General features: G+C 45.8%; 2 protein-coding genes across 3 annotated transcripts in view; one reads left to right on the forward strand and one right to left on the reverse strand.

Moving 5' to 3' along the window:
* The first annotated feature begins 230 nt into the window (after window positions 1-230).
* On the forward strand, window positions 231-16,585 carry PDHA1 (pyruvate dehydrogenase E1 alpha 1 subunit). 2 transcript variants are annotated; one of them, XM_025372150.1, is made up of 11 exons: window positions 231-416; window positions 5,612-5,671; window positions 6,212-6,385; window positions 7,516-7,642; window positions 9,298-9,389; window positions 10,705-10,797; window positions 11,864-12,019; window positions 12,194-12,265; window positions 14,421-14,488; window positions 15,660-15,768; window positions 16,227-16,585. In XM_025372150.1, the coding sequence occupies exons 1-11, from the start codon at window positions 231-233 to the stop codon at window positions 16,389-16,391; spliced, it is 1,302 nt and encodes a 433-aa protein (XP_025227935.1). In that variant the 3' UTR covers window positions 16,392-16,585. The 2 variants fall into 2 exon arrangements, with proteins under 2 accessions (XP_025227935.1, XP_025227936.1); XM_025372151.1 differs by lacking the exon at window positions 10,705-10,797.
* A 679-nt stretch (window positions 16,586-17,264) lies between these two features.
* Window positions 17,265-27,816, reverse strand: part of MAP3K15 (mitogen-activated protein kinase kinase kinase 15) — a 148,192-nt gene continuing 137,640 nt past the window's right edge. The window contains exons 25-29 of the mRNA XM_025372149.1: window positions 25,641-25,806; window positions 19,384-19,496; window positions 18,122-18,222; window positions 17,968-18,044; window positions 17,265-17,464 (exon numbers count right to left, since the gene is read on the reverse strand). Of these exons, the coding sequence (XP_025227934.1) occupies window positions 17,380-17,464; window positions 17,968-18,044; window positions 18,122-18,222; window positions 19,384-19,496; window positions 25,641-25,806 (542 nt within the window). The 3' untranslated portion in view covers window positions 17,265-17,379. The remainder of the gene's footprint in view (window positions 17,465-17,967; window positions 18,045-18,121; window positions 18,223-19,383; window positions 19,497-25,640; window positions 25,807-27,816) is intronic.

Consider the following 27,816-nt stretch of genomic DNA (forward strand, 5'->3'; position numbering starts at 1 on the left):
GGAAGGCGCCTTTCCCGCGGCGCCCTGGAGGCGGGGCCCCACCTTCCCACGCAGGCGCCCTCAGGTCCCGCCTCCTCACCCGCCCGCCGCGTGGCGTCGGAAAGAGCGCTCAGCCCCTCCCTCTCTGGCTCTGATACCCAATGGGCAGCCGCAGGCCTTTAGCGGGGGCGGGGCACCCCCTGGACGCCGTTCTGGTTGGCCCGTGGCCCGGCGCAGCGCATGACGTTATTATGACTCTGTCACGTCGCGCTGCGACTGAGGCGTGGCGTCTGCTGGGGCACCTGAAGGAGACTTTGGGACACCCTCGTCGTGCCTCTTGGGCTGTGAGGAGTCGCCGCTGCCGCCAGTGCCTGTACTTCATGAGGAAGATGCTCGCCGCCGTCTCCCGCGTGTTGTCTGGCGCTTCTCAGAAACCGGTGAGACCTCCTGGGCGGCCGGGGTGGGGCGCGAGCGGGGCTGAGGCGGGGCCGGAGGGCGGGCCGGGCCGGGCCACCCAGAGCGGGGTAGAAGGAGCTAGGGGAGCCGGGGAGCCTTTACTTCGCCCCCACCCCCTGCTTTCCGTTCCTGGCCTCAGCAGAAGCGACGCGGACCGGGATCCTGCCAAGGTCCCTGTGGACTTCCCCCTTCTCGACACCCCGCTGCCGCCGCCGGGCCCAGCTGTGCGCCGGGCGAAGTCAGTGTGCTCCAGAGGTGCCTGTTGGTTTACAGGACTCGGAAAGGGTGGCCTCGGCCTCCTTCGAGTCTCCGATTGACCCTACTCGTTTCAGATCTTCCTAACTTAATTTCTCTTGACCGAGAGGCTTTGTAATAGCGTAGAATCTGGAGACGGAGTGGCTCCGTTCAAACAGCACCCTCACCATTGACTAACCCTGTGACCTTGAGCAAGTTTTTAAACTTCCCGGGGACCCGGTTTCCTGAAATGTTTGCGCTAAGTGGAGTTAATCTCTAAATGGAGATAAGAGTTATCTCTGAAATGTTATCGGTTATTAAAATGTTATCAGTTAACTCTAAAATGGAGTTTTAGAGTTGTCTTGGGATTGTCTTGAGGATTCAACGAGTGACACGTGTGGATACGATTCCAAATAGCACCCGGCACATAATCGATAGCATGTGTGTTGAATAGTGTTATTTATTGAGTGTCCCGTTCGGTATACATTTCTTGAACACCTGTGCTCAGTTCTGAGGCGGGTTCACAGAGGGTCAGCCTCTTCAGAAACAAACTTCCTCTCCTTCCCTCTCCCTCAACATCTGAGCTTTTCTTGGCAGTGAGTTCAGGAGTGGGGAAGCAGAACTCAGAGGACGCTGCCCTCCCCTCCCCTTACCTACACATTCTTGGGGTACAAGTAGCTAAAGCAAACAGCAACGATGCTTGAGGGGTGGGGGGTAGAGTCCAGCACTATTTCATGGCCTCAGCATTTAGAGGTGCCTAACACCTAAGCTTCTAGCATTCTGACCCCTAGGCACAGTGAGGTCGTGTTAATTGGTGTAACTGCAGGCCTCGGGAGTCTGGTAATTCCCCCAGGACTTGATACAGCTCTAAGTACAGGCAGAGATTGTCAAAGCTAAGAGGTATGCCCCTCTAGGAATCCTGTTGCCTAAAATAATGACAGAACTGCCGGGTGCGGTGGCTCAAGCCTGTAATACCAGCACTTTGGGAGGCTGAGGCGGGTGGATCACCTGAGGTCAGAAGTTGGAGATCAGCCTGGCCAATGTGGTGAAACCCCGTCTCTACTAAAAATACAAAATTAGCTGGGCATGGTGGCGGGTTCCTGTAATCCCAGCTACTCTGGAGGCTGAGGCAGGAGAATAGCCTGAGCTCGGGAGGCGGAGTTTGCAGTGAGTGCCATTACGCTACAGCCTGGGCGACAAGAGCAAGACTCCGTGTTTTTTTTTTTTAAAAAAAAAGTCATTCCCTCTGGGGATATCTGTGGGTAGAGGGCTGTACCGGTAGTTATGGGCTTAGAAACATCCTTCCTTTAGGCACCCCGATGTAGGTTTATTATTTCTTCTGCAAGTCAGGTTTATCGTTTCCTCTATCAGTTTGCAGGGTCTCCCCCCGCCCCCACCTTACAGTAGGAAGAAAATTGAATTCCAGATATGAAGTCACCTTAGAAAGTGCCCAGGTATCTTTCCACTTAGTGGTGTAAGCTCTTCAGATAATTAGTAAGTTTTCTGTGTCACTCAACTTGTCGTGGACTAATTAGGAACAATTCCTGAAGCTTTTAAGGGTAGAACTAAAAGTTTCACCTTTATCTTTTTAAAGGGTGGAATAATTAACGTGTTGACTCTTTGTTTTTTGTAATTCTTCATACTTATGGATGTCTTTTTACTTAACTATAAGTAACAAGATAGATCAAGGTTTTAATTTTTTATATCATACATGTAAAAAGACATTTTGTATATAAGCCTTTCACAAAAATCCTGACAGTAAACAATAAGCAGTGGGTCACCCAAATTAGGCAGACTTACTGAACTAGATTCCTACCATCTGTGTGATACTCCATGAAGGGAGGGATAAGTTTAGGCAGCTGGTCTGATGGCTGTGACACAAGTTAATCCCCTTAACCTCCCAAGATGCTGTGCGTTTTTTCCTTTTTCATTTTTTATTCTCCCTGGTATTTTTGTTTTGTTTGAGATAGAGTCTCTTTGTCACCCAGGCTGGAGTGCAGTAGCATGATGACAGCTCACTGCAGCCTCAGCCTGCCGGGCTCGAGCAATCCTCCTACCTTAGCCTCCTGAGTAGCTGGGAACATAGGCGTGCGCCACCATCACACCCAGCCAATTTAAAAAAAAGAAATTTTTTTAGTAGAGGCATGGTTTCGCTATGTTGCCCAGTCTGGTCTCCATCTCCAGGCTCAAGCAGTCCTCCCACCTGGGCCTCCCAAAGTGCTGGGATTACTCTCTCTTAAAACCAGGCAGGTGGGGAGATTCATCTCAGGTTTAAAGATTGCCATTGTCTCATCAAAGAGTGTGTGTTGTGAAACTTTGAAATGAATTTCAAGATTGTGTTTTCATTTTTGAATAAGGTCTGTAGTTTTCATAGTTCTTATTTCATGGAAGAAGACTGAATTGCATTTAAAATGTTATTCTTTGTTTTATTGTTTGCATTTCTGTATGACTTTTTTTGAGATCTTTACTGTGTTTTGGCTTTATAAGTGGTAGGTAAGAGTTTTAATTTACACTGTTAGAATATGGAATTTTTGAAACATTTTTCCTCTTTCACATGAATGATTCCTATGTATTTAGGAAGTTAAAGTTTTACTTTTTTTAAATTAATTTTTTTTTAGGCTGGACTGCAGTGGCACAATCATAGCTCACTGTAGCCTCAGATGTGCGCCACCACACGTGACTAATTTTTTAATATTTATTTTTGTAGAGATGAGAGTCTCATTATGTTTCCCAGGCTGGCTTTGAACTCGTGGCCTCAAGTGATCCTCCCACCTTGGCCTCCCAAAGTGCTGGGGATTATAGGCATGAGCCACCATGCCCGGCCTAATTTTTATTTTTTAAAATTTGAATGGGTGGTTCGTGGTCTCTGTCAGAGAGGAATCCCATTTAACAGAGAATCTTTTTATGACTCTCCAGAGAAAATGAATAGTAAACTTATCTTTTCAACAAGCTCTCACTCAGAAACTACGATACACTCACACTTCTGATAGGACTTTTAGCTTCTTTAACTTTGCTCCTTTCACTCATATCAGTAGTTCTTATTTTTGAGATACACAATAATGAAGCCAGGGGAGAACGTATCTAAGTAGCTTTCTGGCAGTCCTAATCTTTGCAGGCACAAGATTACGGGTGCGTGCCACAGCACTGGGCCCCTTCTTGCTCTTTATTGTATAGCATTATCCTGCCTCATCGTTTCAACTCTAGGATTGAGAAAGAAGTTACCTTTCCTCTGTTACTGTTTCCTGGCTGATTTGGACTCCTGCCTTCCAAAAACTGCAGTTTCTGTAGTTGTATTTGGAAATTTATTTTGCAATACAGTACATTTCTGGCCCCACAAAATTATTAGTTGCCAAGAATAACACATCTGTTTGATGATTGCCAAATATAACCATTGATTTGCTGTTTCACCCTCTCTCAGCTTTACTTCTTCCTAAATTCCCTTCAGTTTTTCTGAGATACATTAGTGGACTGTCTCTGTCTGTAAGTTAACTGAAACACTGATTCTTAGTATTTCAGTTGTTTTCCTCCAGCACTGTCATTGTCTGTGTTTGTTGGCTTTGTCCTATAATGGTCTATTGAGGGATGAAGAGATAGGTAATTAGCTTTCTGCCTATTGGCTTGTACACTCCAGCATATACTTGGCAGATCAGTCTTAACTCTTCTCACCAAGATCCAGTCCACTGCTGGATTACATAAAGTATGAACACATCAGATGTGCTTTTTATGGAGAAATCATGTTGGTTTACATGTCAGTGTGTGAGAATATGGCAGAAGGGAGTTAAAATAGTACGATAATACTAACTGGATAAATACTGTCATCTAACCTAAACCTTAGCCATTACATAGAATACTTTTGCTGTGAGCAGGTTTGCTCAATTGTAAAACTGGAAAGGAATCATTTCTTGCCTCCTCCCAAGCTTTTTACCTCCAAACAGTGACAGCCACCCAAACGTCAAGAGAACAGTGTTTTAGAGAACGTTTCTTTCTACTGGGGCTTCAGGAGGAGCCTACCCAAGATTTAGGCTGTTCGAATTATAAATTATAAAACAGCTGGCTCAAGCACATTGTGTTTAAGTCAGAGAGTGCTAAGTATCTTTTCTTTTGTCTTGTCTCCCTAATGTATTTATCTCATACTTCAATCAATTTAAAATATTTTTTCTTACAGATCCAATTTGATAGAAGAGTCACTTTGCCTGGAGTGGGGATTAAATCATAGTTTTATTTGAAGTATAATTTTGGCTTGCTCAAAATGAACAGTATCTGGTTATGACTAGAATGGCATGAACAGGTCGGACGCGGTGGCTCACACCTGCAATTCCAGCACTTTGGGAGGCCAAGGCAGGTGGATCACGAGAGGTCAAGAGTTGGAGACCAGCCTGGCCAACATGGTGAAACCCTGTCTCTACTAAAAATACAAAAATTGGCCGGGCGTGGTTGTGGGTGCCTGTAATCCCAGCTACTCGGGTGACTGAGACAGAAGAATCACTTGAACCCGGGAGGTGGAGGTTGCAGTGAGCCGAGATTGCGCCACTGCACTCCAGCCTGGGTGATAAAAGCAAAACTCTGTCTCAAAACAAACAAACAAAAGAATGGCATAAACAAACACAGCTCACAGATGATCTAGTCTCTTTAGCCACTAATTTCATTATATTCTCAACTATAATTTCTTTGAAAACAAAGGATGGGTTTGGTTTTTGCCCCTCTTTGCACTGCTTGCCTTCAGATGGCGGGATGATCATGTTTCATTGGCCAAAGCATGAATTCATTTTGGAGGCTAAGAAAGATGCAAACACAGTGCACAGGGTGGAAGAGAAGCCTATGAGTACGTTGGGGCTTATTAAATTTCCATAACTTCATCCTGATAACTGATTAATAGTTATACTTTCCAAAATAGCTGACAATTAAAAAGTACTGATTTGTTTGTATATTTTTGTCTTTTAAGGCAAGCAGAGTGCTGGTAGCATCCCGTAATTTTGCAAATGATGCTACATTTGAAATTAAGGTAAGAAGTGTTTTACTTTGTTAATAATTTTTTCACAGGCACACTCTGATATACAGTTTTACTTTTAGAATAGAACATGTTCAGTCATTTTCTTCTAAACGTTCAGGATCAGAGGTTCAGAGAAGCTTCACGAAAACTAGAATTTATTAGCAGCTTGCTGTTGTTCTGTGGGGGGTAGGGGGAGGAGCTAGAAAATAAAAATAAAAGCTTATTCTGAAGTTTAGAAAGTAATTCAGTGAAATATTTGAATAAGAAGAGTCTTAGTTGTTTCTTTGAAGGTTCTTTCAACCTATATCTCAGTTGGCTTCTAGGGGCTTTCAGTGAAAATCATCTTAGAAAGATTTCCTTTCCCCAAGCCCCATCTCATTGCACAGTGAGGTTTATGGATTTAAGGAACAGAGGCGATATGAAGCATTACTAATGTGCTCCTTAGCAGTTTTTCAAGTTCAATATTATTTGCAATGGAATTAGATCTTAGAGTGGTCAACAGTGTTTGCAGTGTAGTATGTGGAGGATAATAACTACCTTATTCCATTTCAGAAATGTGACCTTCACCGACTGGAAGAAGGCCCTCCTGTCACAACAGTGCTCACCAGGGAGGATGGGCTCAAATACTACAGGATGATGCAGACTGTGCGCCGAATGGAGTTGAAAGCAGATCAGCTGTATAAACAGAAAATTATTCGTGGTTTCTGTCACTTGTGTGATGGTCAGGTGAGTGGTAGGTTTGTGATAGAACTGTGTTTTTAGGTACTGAAGTATGGCTTGTACTTATTGGGCTTTACCCTGCCTTATGTATCAGAAGAGTTTGAGGCTGGTAATGTAATTTTCTTTTATTTATTTATTTTTTTGAGACAATCTCTCTGTCGCCCAGGTTAGAGTATAGTGGTGTGATCATGGCTCACTGCAGCCTCTGCCCCCGGGGCTCAAGCAGTCCTCCCACCTCAGCCTCCCAAGTAGCTGGGACCACAGGTGCACACCACCAGACCCAGCTAATTTTTGTATTTTTTGGAGAGACGGGGTCTCACTGTGTTGCCCAGGCTGGTCTCAAACTTCTGGGCTCAAGTGGTCTGCCCACCTTAGCCTCCCAAGGTGCTAGGATTATAGGCGTGAGCCACTGTGCCTGGCTGAAGCCAGTATTTTAGAATTAAAAAGTAGAATGCCAAAACCTGCTATGAAGCTTAGGCTAAAGAATTCATTCACACATAACATTGCCAGTTTTCTGTACCTGTTCTTAGAGTTTTACTATTTTAAAACTTTCTGGCACTGTGATCACCTGTACTGTATATAATTTGGAGAGAAAGGATTAGTTTGTTTTTTGTTTTGTGGGCTTATGTCAAGGGTTATAGAATCAAATACCTATAAGGGCCAGCCAGGTAGAATAAATGAGTGAAGAAGGCTAGGTATACAAAACAGAATGGTGACAGGGACTCGTGCTGAACTGGGACCAGCATGCCCTACCCAGAGGAATGCCATGACTTGGTTCCAGCCAGTTGGTGCCATGTGGAAATCAGGGGTAATGCTTCCTGTTTTCCATGTCTCCAAGAGAAGGCGGAAGTCTGGATTTTCATGTGAAATTCCCCAGTGTTTTAATGTTGACATCTGATGTAGGATTTTCTTTTAGGTCATCATACAGGAGAAAGGAAGGAAGTGGCCCATGTGTGGGTTGCCAGTTTATTGCTTCTGGCTTGGGCCGTCCGCTCTGTATTTTGGTGGAAAATAGCTACTTTCTCTGGTTATTAATGACAGGTTCTACTAGCCCAAATATTTCACTACGGTCTAGGAAACGTTTTTATTTAGAAACGTGTATCGAATTGCTTCATAGTTTCTCCTTCCTCTAACAGGAAGCTTGCTGTGTGGGCCTGGAAGCCGGCATCAACCCCACAGACCATCTCATAACAGCCTACCGGGCTCACGGCTTTACCTTCACCCGGGGCCTTTCCGTCCGAGAAATTCTCGCAGAGCTTACAGGTTTGCTGTTGATTTACAGAAAGGGGAAATGAGTGGATTAAGTTTTTAAATATCTCTCATTAAGATGCTATTTTATGAGTTAATATTTAAAGTTTTAAGTTTCTTTTTTTAACCCTCTCTCCTTTGGTGCTCTGGTACTTCTGTTGTGCTCTTGAGTTAACTGACCATTTGTGAAGTTCTCTGGCCCCTCAGGTAAAAGTTTAAAACAGGTTAGTGCTATAAAATCACAATAGGTTTGGTTATCATTCAAGCATGCCAGCAGAAGTCTAGCAGTCATAAAAAAGTAAGTTGGGTTGAAGCTTGGTATGCGATGTAAATTCTAGAAATCTTCTTAATATTACCCTTTTCTTTGTCCCCCTTGACTATTTTTTTGTTTTGGTCTTTTTTTTTTTTTTTTTTGAGACTGTGTCTCACTCTGTTGTCCAGGCTGGAATGCAGTGGTGTGATCTCAGCTCACTGCAACTGCCACCTCCCAGGTTCAAGCAATTCTCATGCCTTAGCCTCCCAGGTAGCTGGGACTACAGGCATGCACCACCACACCTGGCTAATTTTTGTATTTTTAGTAGAGATGGGGTTTCACCATGTTGGCCAGGCTGGTCTCCAACTTCTGACCTCAGGTGATCTATCTGCCTCGGCCTCACAAAGTGTGCTGGGATTACAAGCATGAGCCACCACGCCTGGCCTGTTTTGTGTTTTTGAGACAGTCTCGCTTTGTTGCCCAGGCTAGAGTGCAGTGGCCTGCCTCAGCCTCCCAAAATGCTAGGATTACAGGTGTGGGCCACTGTGCCCAGCCCTTCTTCTTCTTTTTTTTTTTTTTTTGTTTTGAAGACAGAGTTTCGCTCTTTTGCCCAGGCTGGAGTGGCTGGAGTGAAATGGTGTGATTTTGGCTCACTGCAACCTCCATCCCCCAGGTTCAAGCAATTCTCCTGTCTCAGCCTCCCGAGTAGCTAGGATTATAGGTGCCAAACCACCACAGCTGGCTAATTTTTGTATTTTTAGTAGAGACCAGGTTTCAGCATGTTGGCCAGGCTGGTCTCGAACTCTTGACCTCAGGTGATCTACCCACTTCGACCTCCCAAAGTGTTAGGATTACAGGCGTGAGCCACTGCACCCGGCCCTCCTTGACTCTTGAACTATGGTTGTCCCTCCATATATCCAGGGGATTGGTTCTAGGACCCTTGAATATACCAAAATCCTCAAATACTCAAGTCCTGAAGTCAGCCTTCCATATCTTCGGGTTTGCATCCTGAGAATATTGTATTTTCAATCCATGTGTGGCTGAAAAAAAAAAATCTGTATAAGTGTACCTGTGCAGTTCAAACCCTGTTCAAGGATTGAATATATTTAGTGTACTAGTAGAGGAGAGGTCCTAAGATGTTGGTAACTGGTCAAAAAACCAAAAAAGTCTAGGGTACCATCTGGACTTTTGCTAACATCTGAAGGTAACTAAGTGACTGGAGAGTAGGAAAAGCTGGAAAGGTTGAAGCACATGGAACTAGTAAAAGGACAAGCAGAAACGTGTTTGCCTGGAGAGACAGGTACTTAGATGACTGAATTGGCCTCTGCGTTCTAATGGTTGAGCCACTTGGGGTGTGGTTTGGTTTGCTTTGTAGAGTTGGTTTGTGCTGCACATGTGTATGTTCTGCCATTTCCAGGACGAAAAGGAGGTTGTGCTAAAGGGAAAGGAGGATCGATGCACATGTATGCCAAGAACTTCTACGGGGGCAATGGCATCGTGGGAGCGCAGGTAGTCAAGGACGAGGATTGTGTGCTGCTTTAGATTTGGCCCTGGCCTTTGTCTTCAAAAACTTTCCCAGCCCCAGACAACTTTTCGTGAAGTAGTATAGCCATGTGCTGCACAGTGACACTTTGGTCAATGTCGCATATATGATGGTGGACCCATAAACTTATAATAGAGCTGAAAAATTGCTGTCACCTAGTGATGTTGTAGTGGCACAACACGTTACCTTTTCTATGTTTAGGTATGCAAATATTTTGCCTACAGGATTCAGTACAGTCACATGCTGTGCAGCGTTGTAGCCTAGGAGCAGTAGGCTCTACCATACAGCCTAGGTGTGCAGTAGGCTGTACCTTCTAGATTTGTGCATTACAGTATGGTGTTCACACGACAAAATAGCTTAGTGATGCAATTCTGAGAATATATCCCTGTTGTTAAGCGATGCGTGACTGTATTTTGGGGGCTTGGTTTGCTTTTTAAAGACCTAGTGCTTCATATCCTACCATTTGAGCGATGAGTTGAGTAGATTTGGATGGTGATTTATAATGTTTCCTTTTAGGTGTCTGCTATTTTATAAGTAAGCAAGAGCCTCTAGCAGTGGAGCCATACCTTCCCCTTCCTATTTGTATTTCAGTACATTGCATTATCTTGTCAACTTCATTATGGAGTCCTTGTTCTCATCAGTTAGTGAATGATGAAGAATTAACAGCACAAAATTATATCCCAACTGTTTCTTTTCCTAATATATTAAGATTCTATTATGTGTTTTTTTTAAAAACCTTTTTTTTTTCCCCTTTTTTCTTTTGAAATGGAGTCTTGTTAAGCTGCCCAGGCTGGAGCAGTGGCGTGATCTCAGCTCACCGCACCTCCACCCCCGGGTTCAAGCAATTCTCCTGTCTCAGCCTCCTAAGTAGCTGGGACTACAGTTAAGCGCCACCGTGCCCAACCATTTTTTGTATTTTTAGTAGAGGCAGGGTTTCACCATCTTGTCCAGGATGGTCTCGATCTCTTGACCTCGTGATCTGCCCAAAGTGCTGGGATTACAGGCGTGAGCCACCACGCCCGGCCACGTTTTATTTTTTAACTCTTGAATGCAGAAATGTTATTGCTTACTGGTTAAAATAGAACATAGTATTTATATATTACTTTACTGCTTCATTGAAAATATCGAGGGTGGGATAAACAGAGAGATGGGGTTGGAAGGAGAGTTTGTAGCAGCAGTGTAATTTCTGTGCCAGATTCTGGCCAGGAGTTAAAATGCAGGGCATTAATATCTCCCCTCATGGATTTCTATGGTTCCTTTCTCGGTTGTCCTTAATGTTAGGTGCCCCTGGGCGCTGGGATTGCTCTAGCCTGTAAGTATAATGGAAAAGATGAGGTCTGCCTGACTTTATATGGCGATGGTGCTGCTAACCAGGTAATTATGTCTCTTAACTTCCCAATAACAGTCTTATTTTCAAAGTGTTTAATATTCACAGTTGAATTTCCAAAGAAGCAGCTTATTGCTTATTAGGTGAAATAGTAATTCCTATGGCTAGCTCAAATTTGGTTGACTTATGGCCAGATTAGAGAGTGACCTTTTAGCATTGTTTCACAAAAGACTTAGGGGGGCGCATTCCTGTGAAGGAGCTCACCTTTGCTCTACATCAGTGCTAAGGACCTCCCCTAACCTATTGCAAAATGATACAGACCCATTCTCTTGGATGTCCGCGCTGGCAGTGTCAAATTCGGATAATAGCGTCTCAGTCCTAATTCAGTTTTTGTGCTTCTCTTGGTACTGAGTAATACCCAGTCTGTGGCCGGTACTCTGTGAAGCCCTGTTCTGGAGGCTGATTCTTAGGTGCTGGTTCACTCTGACTATCCAGTGGGCCCGATAGATTTCATCCTGATCTTTTTTCCAATGTGTTCCTTACTGCTAGCATGGCCCCAAAGAAACAAGTAGTAGTTGGTTTGTCATCTTCCTTAGTTGCAAGAGTATGATCCCTGCTGCTTCTCATCTGTCACCCACCCCGCTTTCCCTCACCATCCAAAGCTCGGTTTTTTGGTTGTTTTTTTTTTTGTTTGTTTTTGAGAGAGAGTCTTGCTCTGTTGCCCAGGCTGGAGCGCAGTGGCACGATCTCCGCTCACCGCAAGCTCTGCCTCCCGGGTTCACGCCATTCTCCTGCCTCAGCCTCCCAAGTAGCTGGGACTACAGGCACCTGCTACCATGCCCGGCTACTTTGTATTTTTAGTAGAGACGGGGTTTCACCGTGTTAGCCAGGACGGTCTTGATCTCCTGACCTCATGATCCACCCTCCTCGGCCTCCCAAAAGTGCTGGGATTACATGCCTGAGCCACCGTGCCCAGCCCAAAGCTCAGTTTTAGAAGAGGAGGCTTTCTGTGCTTTATGAAAGCTTTCTGTGCCAGGCAGAGCAGCAGCTGTTACAGATGATGGATCCTAGAGAAAGAAGCCAAATGAAACCCCGTTTCATAACTACTTCCAGGGCCAGATATTTGAAGCTTACAACATGGCAGCTTTGTGGAAATTACCTTGTATTTTCATCTGTGAGAATAATCGCTATGGAATGGGAACATCTGTTGAGAGAGCAGCAGCCAGCACTGATTACTACAAGAGAGGCGATTTCATTCCTGGGCTGAGAGTAAGGACACCTGTGGTGGGGCCGGGGCCAAGGCCAGGGGGTATGTCCTTGTGCAGACCCTTGACAATCTTAGAAACATTGAAGAGTTTCGTTCTCAAACATAAGCAGGTGATGTGAAAGTAAAATGGTTTGGGGCAGCTGGATTCATGCTTCACCCCTCCCGTTTATTAACAGGTGGATGGAATGGATATCCTGTGCGTCCGAGAGGCGACAAGGTTTGCTGCTGCCTATTGTAGATCTGGGAAGGTAAGGCTCTAAAGGCCTCTGGGCTAATGACATTTATCTCTGGAAGTTCAAAGACTGCCTCCCGTGTGCCTGCTGAAGCTGTTAGTGGGTAGCTGCTAATTGAGGTGCACAAGATGGAAGCAGAGTGAAGCAAGCAGGGCTCCTTTGGGTAGCTTGGTCTTGGTAGCTCACCTGCTGGGAAGCCCACATTTCTCTCATTTGGGGGAAGTCTGTCCTGGTGCTTCCTCTGCTTTCGCCTGTCTTCATCATGACAACTACACTGCCTTTTTGTTAGGTTAATTCTGTCCCTCCTCCCCACCCCCCATTAATCATGAGTCCCTTGAAGGAACAGATTGGGGATCCCCGTAGTGTCCAGCATAGAATGTCATGTATACAATAGGCATTTAATATGTGTGTCTTACACAAACAGTATGGTTGAAGCTTGTAATCTTAGTCTTGCTCAGTCCTAAGGATCTTTCCCTTCAGTGTATGGCAGTGAGGGAGATGGTAACAGGGAGACTGGCCTAAAGAGGTTTCAGTTCCTTCAGCACTAGTATAGGCTTAGGAGGTTTGGGTGTTCTCCCTAAATTAGTGTTCCACAGCCCGGACACAAGGTTTCTGAAGTTGTCACTTCAGTGCCATACCATGTATGTTTGGGCAGTGATGCAAATGTCAGAAAGTGGGGAGACAGGGAAGTAAGGGTGGGATGTAGTAACATTAAATAAGAGCTAATGAGTAGAATGAACTAGAGCAGGACCAAGATGACAGCTTGGATACAGTGGGCTGAGCAGTCTATGTCAGGACCCTAAGGCTGGGAGTGCCACGCCCTGAGTGATGGATATTGACCCCACCTCTCCCAATTCCTGAAAAGAATACATGGGGGCCAGCCCTGGCTGGAGACATGGTGATTTGTAGAATGTATGACTTCCCAAACACATAACCTTCACAATTCTGAGTTAGGTGTTACTGTTTTGCCCATTTTGCAGACAAGGAAACTGAGCCACAGAGCAGTTAAAGGTACATAGCTACTCTTATCATGGAGCCAGCTCCCCACTCGCCCATTTTAACTACTGCACCAAACCAATCAAGGATCCTCAATGTTTCCCCATCCCTCAGTGTTCAGAGCCATCTCCTGGAAGTGGGCTAGTGTAGAATGAGCAAGCCACTTGGTGATAGACCCCAACTGGTCAGACTCCCAGCAGAGCCTCAGGGTTTGGGTAGCAGAGGTTGTTGGTGCCTGTCAACTTTGTTACACACTAGCAGGATCTGTGAAGTTGAAGTGGCTGCCAGCCCCACAACACACTACGAGAAAGGAGCATGAGATGGAAATCTGCCTAGCCAATAGCAGGAGGCTCTAGAACATGCTCAAAGCCTTTTTTTTTTTTTTTTTTTTTGAGACAGAGTCTCGCTCAGTCCCCCAGGCTGGAGTGCAGTGGTGTGATCTCGGCTCACTGCAAGCTCCGCCTCCCGGGTTCATGCCATTCTCCTGCCTCAGCCTCTCGAGTAGCTGGGACTACAGGCGCCTGCCACCACACCTGGCTAATTTTTTTTTGTATTTTAAGTAGAGATGGGGTTTCACCGTGTTAGTCAGGATGGTCTTGATCTCCTGACCTTGTGATCCGCCCGCTGCTGGGATTACAGGCGTGAGCCACCGCACCCAGCTGCCTTTTTTTTTCACAGGGTCTTGCACGGTGGCACACTCACAGCTCACTGCAGCCTTGACCTTCCAGACTCAGGTGATCCTCCCAAGTAGCTGGGACTACAGGTGCATGCCACCATGCCTGGCTAATTTTTGTGTTTTTTGTAGAAATGGGGTTTTGCCATGTTGTCCAGGCTGGTCTCGATCTTGAACTCCTGGGCTCAAGTGATCCAACCACCTCAGCCTCCCAAAGTGCTGGGATTACAGGCATGAGCCAACACACCTGGCCTTCAAAGCCTTTTTGATTCAAAACAAGCTGTTGGTAGATTACCTTATTATAAATGAGAAAACTGAAATATGCAATCAATACATGCTAGAAATGAGAACAGATCAGTCAACCAATAAGAAATCCATGATACCTCAAAAGATCTGGTAAGAATACACTGGATGCTTAATAAAGGGCCTGCGTTTGAGGCCGTGGAGTGTCAGCCTGCTCTTCCCATCATCGTTCCTAACTGCCTACCACTTCTGTTTTAGGGGCCCATCCTGATGGAGCTGCAGACTTATCGTTACCACGGACACAGTATGAGTGATCCTGGAGTCAGGTGTGCTCATGGGCAGTGTGGTTTCCAGAGGGGGTGGGCTTTGAATGGTGTTACATGGCAAAGGAAACACATTTCAATATTTGCTTTTGGAGCTAGATACCAGTTCACTTCATGCATGCAGTTGTGTTGGCATCAAGTTACCTGAAAGCAGTGCCTCCTAATAAGAAAGCTTTACTGAAAATGCCTACAATGTATAGTGTGTGTGAGCACGAGCAGCAATTTTTAGAGAGTGTTATATACCTTAATTGTGCAGGAAAATTGTTACATAAAACAAGACCGATGGTAGTGTAGTATCTTGGGGGCATTTAGCTTTTGTAGGCATTACCCCAAGTCCATGCATGGCATACTCCACCTGAGGAGGATCAGAATTTGGAGATGTTCTTCTGTCTGGTATAGAGCTAAGGGTAACTAGGTGTTCAATCCGTTCAAATACATCAATCAAAAAAGCTAGGTTTCACTAGAAAGGCATGAATTTTACTTTTTTGCTTAGCTCTGGCCTGTAATTCTGGAATCCCAGCGTTGACACAGTTGAATAAATAAGCCTTTGTAGAGTGGATTTCTAAGGGAAAATCATGTAGAGAGCACAGTATATGGAATAGATCCACTTTGTGTAAATCTGTTGTGGAAAATGGTAGAATCCTTTTAGTGTTACTTCAAATGATGTAAGCGTAAGATACATTGGTTTTGCTGGCTATGCTTCTTTAGGGGGACTTAAGGGAGAAAGGCAAGGCACGTGGATTTCCTGCTTGGTGCTCTTAAAATCTGTCACCACACACACCATCTCTGCTGTCCCCTCCCATGTCGTATACAGGAGCCCAAATGGGTGGGATGAGTGACACTTCTTTAGACCCTTATGTCTAAGTCAAAGCAGCAAGCAAAAACTTGGCCCCTGTTGTCGGAATGCCAGGGAAGCCATGTGACTTACCAGCGTACAGTTTTCTAGAAGACAGCAGTAGTTCTTACAGAATGTTAGGCTGTGCTCTGGTATTTTGAAAGTATAACTCTGCCACTCCTATAGTGACATAGCATTGATGTGCCCCTTTGTTTCAGAAACACACTTCTGTATTTCACCTAATTGGGACAATCCAACCCCATGTCATATTTCATCATGCTGTCCTTGCTCTACTGGAACTGTTCTTACTGATCGATTACTACTTTTCCCTCCCCACAGTTACCGTACACGAGAAGAAATTCAGGAAGTAAGAAGTAAGAGTGACCCTATTATGCTTCTCAAGGACAGGATGGTGAACAGCAATCTTGCCAGTGTGGAAGAACTAAAGGTACAGTCACGTGTTTGTGGTGGTTTGAAGGTTGGCTTTTTTTGCCTCCCACAGAAAAAGTTGCCACCCCCTGGGTGGCAACAGCGTTTGTGTGGGTTCCTCCAAGCCCAGAAAGTGATGTGCCGGGGCATAAATAATTCCGAAGCCCCTCGGGGTGGGGGCTTTTCCTTTAGTTTCCTCTATTCAAAATTGTATTACTCTTTAGATTTTGGTGGACTGTAAACCACCATCACAGTGGCAAAGCCCCCATAGTAGCATAATTCTTTTTTCTTAAAAGTATACTGTGGATTTTTAATTCATAAAAAATATACACCCTAGAAATCTGTATTCCAAAATCTTCTGAATTAGCAGCTGTTCATACTTAGAGTTACACCAGCAACAGGTCCTCCGTAGAACTCCGGTTGGTACCTAAACTGCTGTTCATTCAAAAACCTTTTACACTGTTACCTAATTTTTAGGAAATTGATGTGGAAGTGAGGAAGGAGATTGAGGATGCTGCCCAGTTTGCCACCGCCGATCCTGAGCCACCTTTGGAGGAGCTGGGCTACCACATCTACTCCAGCGACCCACCTTTCGAAGTTCGTGGTGCCAATCAGTGGATCAAGTTTAAGTCAGTCAGTTAAGGGGACTAGAAGGGGAGGTTATACCTTCAGGGGGCTACCAGTGTTCTCAACTTGGTTAAGGAGGAAGAAAACGCAGTCAATGAAATTCTTGTAAACTTCCATTAAGACTAAGTGTGTAGATTGAGCAGGTAGTAATTGCATGCACTTTGTACATTGTTGCATTAAAAGATTAATTATTGAGTGCTTAAAGATTATTTTTGACTTTACCTTGTGTGCCTGTTTCCCCCACCCCCAGCCACCTTTTTGGGAGGAGACCATTATCAATCACAGGGCCCCTCACAGGCATGCTTGTGGTAACAGCCCACAGTGTTCTGCCATAGCACCCGCTCCGAGCAGCGTTGGTGCTACAGCCTGTTTGCGCTGACCATCATTTCTCTGTAAGACACAATATTTATTATCAGGCAGGAAGACAGTTCCATTTTAAAATAAGACTCTTTCATAATCATTTCAAAGGCCACATAACTTAGTTTTCTCTACTTACACATTCAGTATAAATATGAAGCTATTTTCTGTTCATATCAAACATTAACTACAAGGCACATTCGTATCAATTTTCTCAAATTTAAGTACCATACCAGTTCTGAAGCAGTGTCCCAGCTTCCATGTTAAACACCCCTTGTTTCACCATTCCAGCAAGTGCTAAAGGGTGTACTTTTTTTTTTGGAGACAGGGTCTGGCTCTGTTGCCCAGGCTGGAGTGCAGTGGCATGATCACAGCTCACTGCAGCCTCCATCTCCTGGGCTCAAGCAATCCTCCCACCTCAGCCTCCCTAGTAGCTGGGACTACAGGTGAATTTCCTAATATTCCGGGAGGTCAAAACTAAGGCTCACTGTTTTCACAATACACACAGTTCTACGTTTATAAATAATAGGTTTCAAAAATGGCATTTTTAAATACGTAAACAGCAGAATTCGTGTGTACACTAACAGAAGCTTTAACAAAACATGTAGCATGGTGGCACACTCTGCTCCAGCTTAGCTGATTGGTATCAAGCCTCATCTTTGGTTTCTGAGGCCTCCTGAGCCCTTCTGTACTGGGAGACTGCACTCCAGAGCCTGCAGAGGAGACCACCCCTAGGAAACAAACAGAGCTGTCTTCAGAGTCAGAGCTTCAAGCCAACAGAGCTTAAAAATGCAGTCCCCAACTTAAAAACCTAATGAAAATCAAAACATTCTCTTCACATATGGAGGTGACGCTCGTGTCCCAGCAGTGGTAGGACATGGCCTTAGAGGTACGTACCTGCAGAGAGCTGGCTATTTCAAATGACTCAGGAACAAGAAGGCAGGTTGCAGTTTAAAGAAGGGGGTGGGTCCAGCATGCGGGCACGCTTGCTGTGTGCCTTCCCCCACTCCCAGCCAGGCATTAATGGCAGGAAATTGGCCAGCTCTTCTCTGTCACCTTCCTACTTCTGACTTCTGCCTGGCTTTCAGTTTCTGCCACGCCTTGGCTTTTTCCCAGCTTGAACCTAGCAGAACTCCAGAGTTTGGGGGGAGACCCAGCCCTTTGTTTTCTGCTTTAAGCATATTCACACATAAAAAGTCGTGTTCTCTTTTACAAACTGTTTTGAGGCTCTTACCGTAGTCGAAGGTATCTTAGATCTTCCTTAGTGATCTCATTAAGAATATCAGAAAGTGTATAACCCTCTTCAACAATCTGAAACAAAGATCAAATCCTTAAGAGCTGAGCAGCTGTGTAATAACAGCATAAGAATTTCTTTGTTGTAAAGTTACCTTTTCAATTGTCTTTGCATCGGCTCCTTGCAGCCGCAACCAGTCTATAAGCTCTTTATCTGTTCTCTGCCCATAGGGCCCTGCTGGGTTCTCTGTAATACCTGTAACGATTAGCAATTTGTTATCTATTAGTCTAACCATAAAATTCTTCAAAAGTAACCAGGTGGATTAATAAATGATTCCAGAATGTAAATATAATGTGAAAAAGAGATGAATGAGCCCTGTATCACTCAGCCACTCTAGTACGTATTACACAATTCATAATTCTGAGATTTCACTTTCTAAAGAGAAGCCTCCTCATCTAGGATACCTTCAGTTAGTTTGGAATTTGACATGTTAGGTCTACCGCTTTAAATGCTTACCCTCACATCTTTCAAATGCCTTTCCTTAGGAATCACATCCCTAACTGCGTTGGAAATCCTACAAAGAAATAGGTTTTAGTGTTGAGGTTTTACATCGGAGCTTATCTAGTCCACATTCCAAGAGGTAGCTCTGGAGCTCATTTCTAAGTGGCCCAAAACGAATGCTGGGTTGACAGAGACATACTTATTTACTTATGCAGTAAACTACCCTTTTTAGGTGTCCAATATGCTATGAAGGTGGCAGCACAGATACAGAAATGATTGTCACTCCCAAAAGTCCTCATGTGCCCTTTTACAATCAGTCCCCTCACCTCCCCATTCTGATTCTGTCCCTGTAGTTCTGCCTTTTCTGGAGGAAAAGGAATCATGGTATGTGAATCTTTTTTTTTTGAGACAGGGTCTCACTGTCACCCAGGCCAGAGTGCAGTGGCATGACCTCGGCTCATTGCAGCCTCGACCTCCTGGGCTCAGGTGATCCTCCCACCTCAGCCTCCTGAGTAGCTAGGACTACAGGCACCCATCCACCAAGCCCAGCTGGTTTTTTTCTATTTTTTTGTAGGAATGAGGTTTTGCCATGTTGACCAGGCTGGTCTTGAACTCCTGGGCTCCAGTGATCTGCTAGCCTCAGCCTCCCAGAGTGCTGGGATTACAGGCACGAGCCACCATGCTTGGCTGCGAATCTAGCTCTTTCACTTAGCATACTGCATTTATAATGCAGCCATGTTGTTGAATGTATCAGTAGTCCCTTTTTATGATTGAGAAGTAGTCTAGAATCTACTGGAGTCCTGGATTAACAGAAGATAACCTCATTGTTTCTTCAAAGCTAACTAGAATATTAGCTAGATTTTAAAGTTTGTCTCTCCCACAAACACACCTAAGAGCAAGTGGAAAATGACTCACAATTTGATTTTAATTTTAACTGAAGGTGATACAATTCTTGAGTTTTCTGTTCTAGAGTTTGCCGCAGAAGATTCTGGTACTCTCTCTCTTTTTCAACTAGGTGTTCCAAAAGTCTGGTTTAAAAAAAAAAAAAAAAAGCCATTATCCAGAGAGCATTCAACACCATTCAATTTAACTCAAGCATCTGTTGTGCATACATTAGAGATTGAAAAAAATGGAAAATGGGACAAGTCTAAGAGTCAGCCTAGAGAGGGAAGCGCATGTGTTTCTTCAGGTTCTGTGACTCAGACTTCAGTCTGCGGAGGGGAACCTTCCTTGTGTTTTCCTCCCCTTGACAACAAAGGCCAGTGCTCACAGCTTGGGTATATTTTTGCAATGGACTCAATGTGTGCCCCTCACCCGCCCCAAGTTCATACGTTGATATCCTAACCCACAAGGTGATGATGTTAGGAGATGGAGCTTTGAGAGGTGAGGTGAGAGGAGTGTCCTTGTGAAAGGAGACCCCAGAGGCTCCCCATCCCTTCCACTACGTGAGGACACACAGTGAGAAGATGGCCATCTGTGAACGGGGAAGCAGGCCCTCACTGGCCATGGAATCTGCTGGCACCTCGATCTTGGACTTCCAGTCTCCAGAACTGTGAGAAACACATTTCTGTTGTTGATAAGCTGCCTGGTCTCTGGTGTTTTGTTACAGTAGCCTGAACGCACTCAGGCAGTTTTGTCTCAAAAACATACCATGAACCAAAAGATCCCGATGTTGATAAGAACTCAGCCAGAAGGACGATGTGATTATTTAAACCTGGGATAAGGCCGCTGAAACTAGAACAGAATGGTAAGGTTCTTTCCTCCTCACACGGGACTAAACCATGAGGACAGAAGCCCCTGCTTTTTTTTTTTTTTTTTTGAGACAGAGTCTCACTCTGTCGCCCAGGCTGGAGTGCAGTGGCACAATCTCGGCTCACTGCAAGCTCCGCCTCCCGGGTTCAGGCAGTTCTTCTGCCTCAGCCTCCTGAGTAGCTGGGACTACAGGCACGTGCCACCATGCCTGGTTAATTTTTGTATTTCTAGTAGAGATGGGGTTTCACCATATTGGCCAGGCTGGTCTCGAACTCCTGACCTCAGATAATCCACCTGCCTCGGCCTCCCAACGTGTTGGGATTACAGGCGTGAGCCACCACACCCAGCCAGAAGCCCCTGCTTCGAATGGGGCAGAGCAGGGACAGAGAGATGCTGCTCTGCCGGTGGGGAGGATGGCTCCCGCCAACATCCAGCAAGCACTTCCTACCCAGAATCCAGGACTGTGCCAAACACTGCATGAATTCAGTCACTGAAGCCTTGTGGCACTTCTAGGAAGCACTGGTTGTTCTAAACCCCCGTTTTGAAGCTGAGGTAACTGAGGCAGAGGAGTTAAGTAACGCCCAGAGTCCACAGGCTGGGCTCTTCCCATAGGACCGCCTCCTGAAACCCAGTCTTGCTCATGGGCTCTCTGGGATCAGATAGGACTTGGCACAACTGTGCCTCAAACTTCCGAGTCCCCACACGCCAGCTCAGGCATAGCATGCCTTGGGAGAAAGGGCTGACAGATTGGAACTGTGTCTAGCTTTTGTTGGGGCTCAGAAAACAGTGCCCCCAAATGGCCTCAGCAGCAGCCTCAGATGCAAAAGTTTTCCTCTGACCTTCTCCTGCCTCCCTCTCTCGGTCCATTGTCCTGGAGGCACCATAGAATCCCTCTTCCCCAAAGCCGGGCATAGAAACCAGAACTCCTTCTCCCCAAAGCCAGCCACAAAACCTAAAAATATGACTCTAACTTTCCCTCCGCCTTTCTGTGTAAAAATTGGTTATAAAGAAATTCTTGGCTGGACGTGGTGGCTCACACCTGTAATCCCAGCACTTTGGGAGGCTTGGGCGGGCGGATCACCTGAGGTCGGGAGTTCAAGACCAGCCTAACATGGAGAAACCGTCTCTACTAAAAATACAAAATTAGCCGGGCATAGTGGCGCCCGCTACTCGGGAGGCTGAGGCAGGAGAATCGCTTGAACCTGGGAGGCGGAGGTTCAAGTGAGCCAAGATTGTGCCACTGCATTCCAGCCTGGGCAACAAGGGTGAAACTCCGTCTCAAAAAAACATATTCTTCAGGCTGGGCGCAGGCTGAGGTGGGAGGATCACCTGAGGTCAGAAGTTTGAGACCAGCCTGGCCAACATGGTAAAATCCCGTCTCTACTAAAAATACAAAAATTAGCCAGGCGTAATAGTGGGCGCCTGTAATCCCAGCTACTCGGGAGGCTGAGGCAGGAGAATCATTTGAACTCGGGAGGCGGAGGTTGCAGTGATTGCGCCACTGCACTCCAGCCTGGGCAACAGAGCCAGACTCCATCTCAAAAAAAAAAAAAAGGTTATTTGATCTATTTTGTTTGACTGTAGGTCATAAGACCCCCATTCCAGAGGGTCCTGCCCCACATCCAGGAGAAAGGAATGCTGCTCAGAGAGACCAGGAAGGATCTAGACAGACAGGCCTTGCTGGGTTTCCCCAGTCTATCAGCATTCGATCAGGCCCTTTTTATCCCTGTTTCTCCATAGCTCTCTATACTTTGTTAAGCCCAAGCACAAAATAAAAATGGACAATTTCCCCTGGATCTTTGGGTCTTCATGCTGAAGGCTCCCGTGTATACATGTTAAATACATTTACATGCCTTCTCTCTAATTAATCAGCCTCATGCAGGTGATTTTCAGCAAACCTCCAGGGGCCAAGGGCCTTGCCCCCCACACTTTTGTTGTTTGCTCACATACCTAGTACATGGAATTTGTTTCTTAACTGTGTGTTCCTTTAATTCATTTATATGATCCATGCTAGTGAACTTGGGAATACAGAACTAAGCTTTATTGAAATCACTGAAGGTGGCTGGGTGTGGTGGCTCACACCTGTCATCCCAGAACTTTGGGAGGCCGAGGCAGGCGGATCACCTGAGGTCAGGAGTTGAGACCAGCCTGGCCAATATGGTGAAATCCCATCTCTACTAAAAATACAAAAATTAGCCGGGTGTGATGGTATGTGCCTGTGGTCCCAGGTACTCAGGAGGCTGAGGCAGGAGAATTGCCTGAACCCAGGAGGCGGAGGTTGCAGTGAGCCAAGATTGCGCCACTGCACTCCAGGCTGGACGACAGAGCAAGACTCCATCTCAATCAATCAATCAATCAATCAATCAATAAAAAGACTTCAGGTAATTATTGAAGTTGCCATGAGAAATCACTGCAACAGTAGAGAGATTAGAACACAGGAACTCCCGGATTATTTGGTGGCAAAGTGAGGTGGGGAGAGGAGAACACTTCTGCCCCAGCACAACAGCAAAGAGGAAATATTGATGCTCAGCAAATTAGAAGTCCTCTCCAAGCCCTCCCCTGCCTGCTTTCATCCTGGTCTCTCTAGTAGTCCTCCTTTTACGTTAGTGAAGGAAACAACACAAGCTCATGCCTGTATCCACTGAGAAGGGCTCTCAGGACTCATTCATCAGGACAGACACATCATCCTTTCCAAGAGCTGTCATCTTCCTTCAGCTCTGCCCAACTGCCACACAGCCAAGGCACTTCATACTATAGTGATATGGTTTGCCTGTGTCCCCACCCAAATCTCATCTTGAATTGTAGCTCCCATAATTCCCTTGTGTTGTGGGAGGGACCCAGTGGGAGATAACTGAATCACGGGGGTGGTTTCCCCTATACTGTTCTCATGGTATTGAATGAGTCTCATGAGATCTGATGGTTTTATAAGGGAAAACCCCTTCCACCTGGCTCTCTCATTCTCTCCTGTCTGCTGCCATGTAAGACGTGCCTTTTACCTTCTGCCATGATTATGAGGCCTCCCCTCATTAAACCTCTTTTTCTTATAAATTGCCCAGTTTCGGGTATGTATCAGCAGCTTGAAAACAGACTAACACACACAAGGACAGGCACCTTATGCAGGAATGTGCAGTTCACGTCAATGCCATTCACAGACTGGCTGCTGTCTAACCAATTCCTCATTCCACTGAGACTGGAAAATAACACAATGACTATCGACAGTGGAGAGGAATAACCTTCAAACCCATATATAATCATTTTATGAATTTGGTGATTACAAATCTTATTGGGTGACCCAGCAACTCCATTACTGGATATATACCCAAAGGAATATATAGTTCTATTATAAAGATACATGCACATGTATGTTCATTGCAGCACTATTCACAATAGCAAAGACATAGAATCATCCTAAATGTCCATCAATAACAGAAAATGTGGTACCTATACACCATGGAATACTATGCAGCCATAAAAAAGGAACAAGATCATGTCCTTTGCAAGGACGTGAATGGAGCTGGAGGCCACTATCCTTAGCAAACAAATGCAGGAACAAAAAACCAAATACCATATGCCATGGGAGCTAAATGATGAGAACATGTGGACACATAGAGGGGAACAACACACACTGGGGCCTGTCGGAGGGTGGAGGGTAGGAGGAGGGAGAGGATCAGGAAAAGCAACTAATGAGTACTAGGCTTAATACCTGGGTGATGAAACAATCTGTACAACAAACCCCCATGACGCAAGTTTACCTATGTAACAAACCTGCACTTATACTCCTGAACTTAAAAAAAAAAAATCTTATTGGGAAAAAATATTAAAGAAATGCTAAGTATTATTACCAACTTTAATATTTGTGATATCTTTAAAACTTTCAAAATGTTGCCACCACTACCATTTAACTAAAACTCTGGGTCTTTTTAAAAAAGAAATGATTAGATGATCTGAGATTGAATTTGAGAGATCCCTGACAGCATATACAACTTTTCATCCAAAATACGTAGCTGCCCCCTTATCTCCCAGTTAAATAGTCATTAGCATTACTCGCCAGTGATCACACAGCAACAAAGCGTCATTTGGAACGAATACCAACTCATTTGCTGTAACTACGGATTACTTTTTTTTTTTTTTTGAGACGGAGTCTCACTCTGTCACCCAGGCTGGAGTGCAGTGGCATGATCTCGGCTCACTGCAACCTCTGCCACCTGGGTTCAAGTGATTCTCCTGCCTCAGCCTCCCAAGTAGCTGGGATTACAGGCACACGCCACCATGCCTGGCAAATTTTTATATTTTTAGTAGAGACAGGGTTTCACCATACTGGCCAGGGTGGTCTCAAACTCCTGACCTTGTGATCCGCCCGCCTTGGCCTCCCAAAGTGCTGGGATTACAGGCGTGAGCCACCATACCGGGCCAACTATGGATTACTTTTAAAAACCAAATCACGCAGCTGATAATGTGACTTCCCAGAGCAAACAGGAATATTTTTATTCATTTCACAAATATTTCTTCCTTTCTTTTTTTTTTGAGACGGAGTTCCTCTCTTGTTGCCCAGGCTGGAATGCAATGGCACAATCTCAGCTCACTGCAACCCTGCCTCCCAGGTTCAATCGATTCTCCTGCCTCAGCTTCCCAAGCAGCTGAGATTACAGGCGTGCCCCACCATGCCTGCCTAATTTTGTAGTTTTATAGAGACGGGGTTTCACCATGTTGGCCAGGCTGGTCTCAAACTCCTGACCTTAAGTGATCCACTCACCTCGGCCTCTCAAAGTGTTGGGATTACAGGCGTGAGCCACCATGCCCGTCCATTTCACAAATATTTATTAAGCACCTACTATGTGCCAGGAAGTGAACAAAACAGACCAGTGCATTGGAGGAATATGATGCTGATGCCAGGGTTCCCTGGTTGGGAAGGTAGTCCACTAATGCCCGTCTAGGGATCATGACAAATCACATGGAAGAAATGACAACAGGGCAAACTTCCTCAGGGTTGGGATTATGGGATGTGCATCCACTGACGAAGTGCTAACCAACCCCCAAACCCTGCGACTTCTGCAGGGGCAGGCTGCTGAGCCTGCGAGACCCACACACCATGCCAGGCGTCCCGTCTTGGTGAAAAGACACAGAGAAAGAATTCAGAGATGCTGCTGCCTTCAGTATGAGTAATTTCTGTGTGGCCTGGGGCAAGGTACTATACCACTGATTCTGACTTTTTTTTTTTTTTTTTTTTTTTTTAAAGGAAGGCATTCCTCTAGTCCCTCAATTAAGGCTGAGAATACGCCCTTGCCCAGTTCGTGGATGATGAAGCTGCTTTTTCCTAAGACCTGGGTGAGACACTCAACAACCAAACCAATTCATGAGCATCTTGGTGGCTCAGGCCATTGTCCTAGCCTCTGCTCCCAGAGGGCCCAGAAGCTCCTCACCTGTTGGTCTCCTGCCTGAGCTCACCCAGCTGGAGGCTCAGGTGCTGCTGGTGGGGCTGGGCCTCCTGGCCAGGTCTGGCCGCTGGGGGATAGCCCTCTTCCGCTTCATCCATGTCCTTATCTACCCCTTCAGTCTCACAGGTAGGCTCAAAGTGGGCTTGGAGCTCTGCAAATCACACAAGACATGACCATGGTGAGCAAATCAGGCCAGTAGGGCCTGGGGTCACAGACACCTGGGTCAGCAAACCGGGCTGTTTGGAAGCTGGCCTGGCCCGTGCCATGCTCCATTAGGGGACTGCTGACTTTACAAATGGAGAGGAGACCGTTCTATTTGGTTCTGTGCAGCGTAAAGCTGATCACGCCAGTTTCCAGAGGAAGAAATTGAGGCTTAAGGATATAAAGCGAGCCAAGGCCAGCATTCGAAGGGTACAACCAGGCCAGGCGCGGTGGCTTATGCCTGCAATCCCAGCACTTTGGGAGGCTGAGGCAGGCAGATCACTTGAGGTCAGGAGTTCAAGACCAGCCTGGTCAACATGGTGAAACCCCATCTCTACTAAAAAATATATACAAAAATTAGCCGGGGCCAGGTGCGGTGGCTCACGCCTGTAATCCCAGCACTTTGGGAGGCTGAGGTGGGCAGATCACAAGGTCAAGACATCAAGACCATCCTGGCCAACATGGTGAAACCCCGTCTCTACTAGAAAAATTAGCTGGGTGTGGTGGCGCACACCTGTAGCCCCAGCTACTCGGGAGGCTGAGGCAGGAGAATTGCTTGAACCCGGAAGATCGAGATTGCAGTGAGGCGAGATCACGTCACTGCACTCCAGCCTGGTGACAGAGCAAGACTCCGTGTAAAGTAATAATAATTAATTAATTAATTAATTAGCTGGGCGTGGTGGTGCGTACCCCTGTAATCCCAGCTACTTGGAAGGCTGAGGCACGAGAATCACTTGAACCCAGGAGGTGGAGGCTGCAGTGAGCTGAGATTGTGCCACTGCACTCCAGCCTGAGTGATAGAGCAAGACTGTCTCAGAAAAAAAAAAAAAAAGAAAGAAAGAAAAAAAGAAATAGGTACAGCCAGACTGCCACCCAAGCCTGTGCCGTTTTTACTACAGAAGATGTCTGTTTGGAGTGGGAGAGGAATTAGGCACTGGGGTTTCCCAAGCCTCTCCTGCAGCCGAGCCTGGGCTACACAGTGCATTCAGGAGGGTGAGCCGGAGCCGATCAGCAGGGGGCTGAAGGAAAGGGGGAAACCGTGACGGCAACAGAATGGGCTGTAAAGCCTCCCTTAGCAGGAAGAAGTTGCCAGAGAAGGAGAATCAACTTTGGTAACGTTTCAAAAAGGAAATCGGGCCGGGCGCGGTGGCTCAAGCCTGTAATCCCAGCACTTTGGGAGGCCGAGACGGGCGGATCACGAGGTCAGGAAATCGAGACCATCCTGGCTAACCCAGTGAAACGCCGTCTCTACTAAAAAATACCAAAAAAAAAAAACCAAAAAAAACTAGCTGGGCGTGGTGGCGGCGCCTGTAGTCCCAGCTACTGGGGAGGCTGAGGCAGGAGAATGGCGTGAACCCGGGAGGCGGAGCTTGCAGTGAGCTGAGATCGCGCCACTGGACTCCAGCCTGGGTGACAGAGCAAGACTCCGTCTCAAAAAAAGAAAAAAAACAAAAAACAAACAAACAAACAAACAAAACAAAAACAAAAAGGAAATCGACAAAAACCAAACATTTCTGTAACTACTATGTGATGATTCGGAGAGAGGAATCTGAGCCACTGTATTGTCAATTACCCAGAAGGCATTCCTCAGTGCACAATGAGGGGGATACCAGGGGACTGGAGGATCCTTCCTCTCTGGCCCCATGCTCCCTTTTTATTTTATTTTTATTTTATTTATTTTTATTGAGATGGAATCTCACTCTGTTGCCCAGGCTGGAGTGCAGTGGCGTGATCTCGGCTTACTGCAACCTCCACCACCTAGGTTCAAGCGATTTTCCTGTCTCAGCCTCCGAGTAGCTGAGATTACAGGCATGTGCCACCAAGCCTGGCTAATTTTTTGGTATTTTTAGTAGAGACGGGATTTCACCATGTTGGCCAGGCTGGTCTCGAACTCCTGACCTCAGTTGATCTGCCCACCTCGTCCTCCCAAAGTGCTGGAATTACAGGCGTGAGCCACCGT

Source organism: Theropithecus gelada, chromosome X, assembly GCF_003255815.1.
Source record: "Theropithecus gelada isolate Dixy chromosome X, Tgel_1.0, whole genome shotgun sequence".
In the NCBI taxonomy this organism is placed as follows: Eukaryota; Metazoa; Chordata; class Mammalia; order Primates; family Cercopithecidae; genus Theropithecus; species Theropithecus gelada.

Excerpts from the sequence above, each read along its gene's own strand:
- PDHA1 (XM_025372150.1), top strand. The coding sequence starts at position 231 with ATGACTCTGTCACGTCGCGCTGCGACTGAGGCGTGGCGTCTGCTGGGG. Across the intron at positions 10,798-11,863 it reads GCGATGGTGCTGCTAACCAG|GGCCAGATATTTGAAGCTTA; the intron begins GTAATTATGTCT and ends AACTACTTCCAG. Across the intron at positions 14,489-15,659 it reads ATGAGTGATCCTGGAGTCAG|TTACCGTACACGAGAAGAAA; the intron begins GTGTGCTCATGG and ends CCCTCCCCACAG.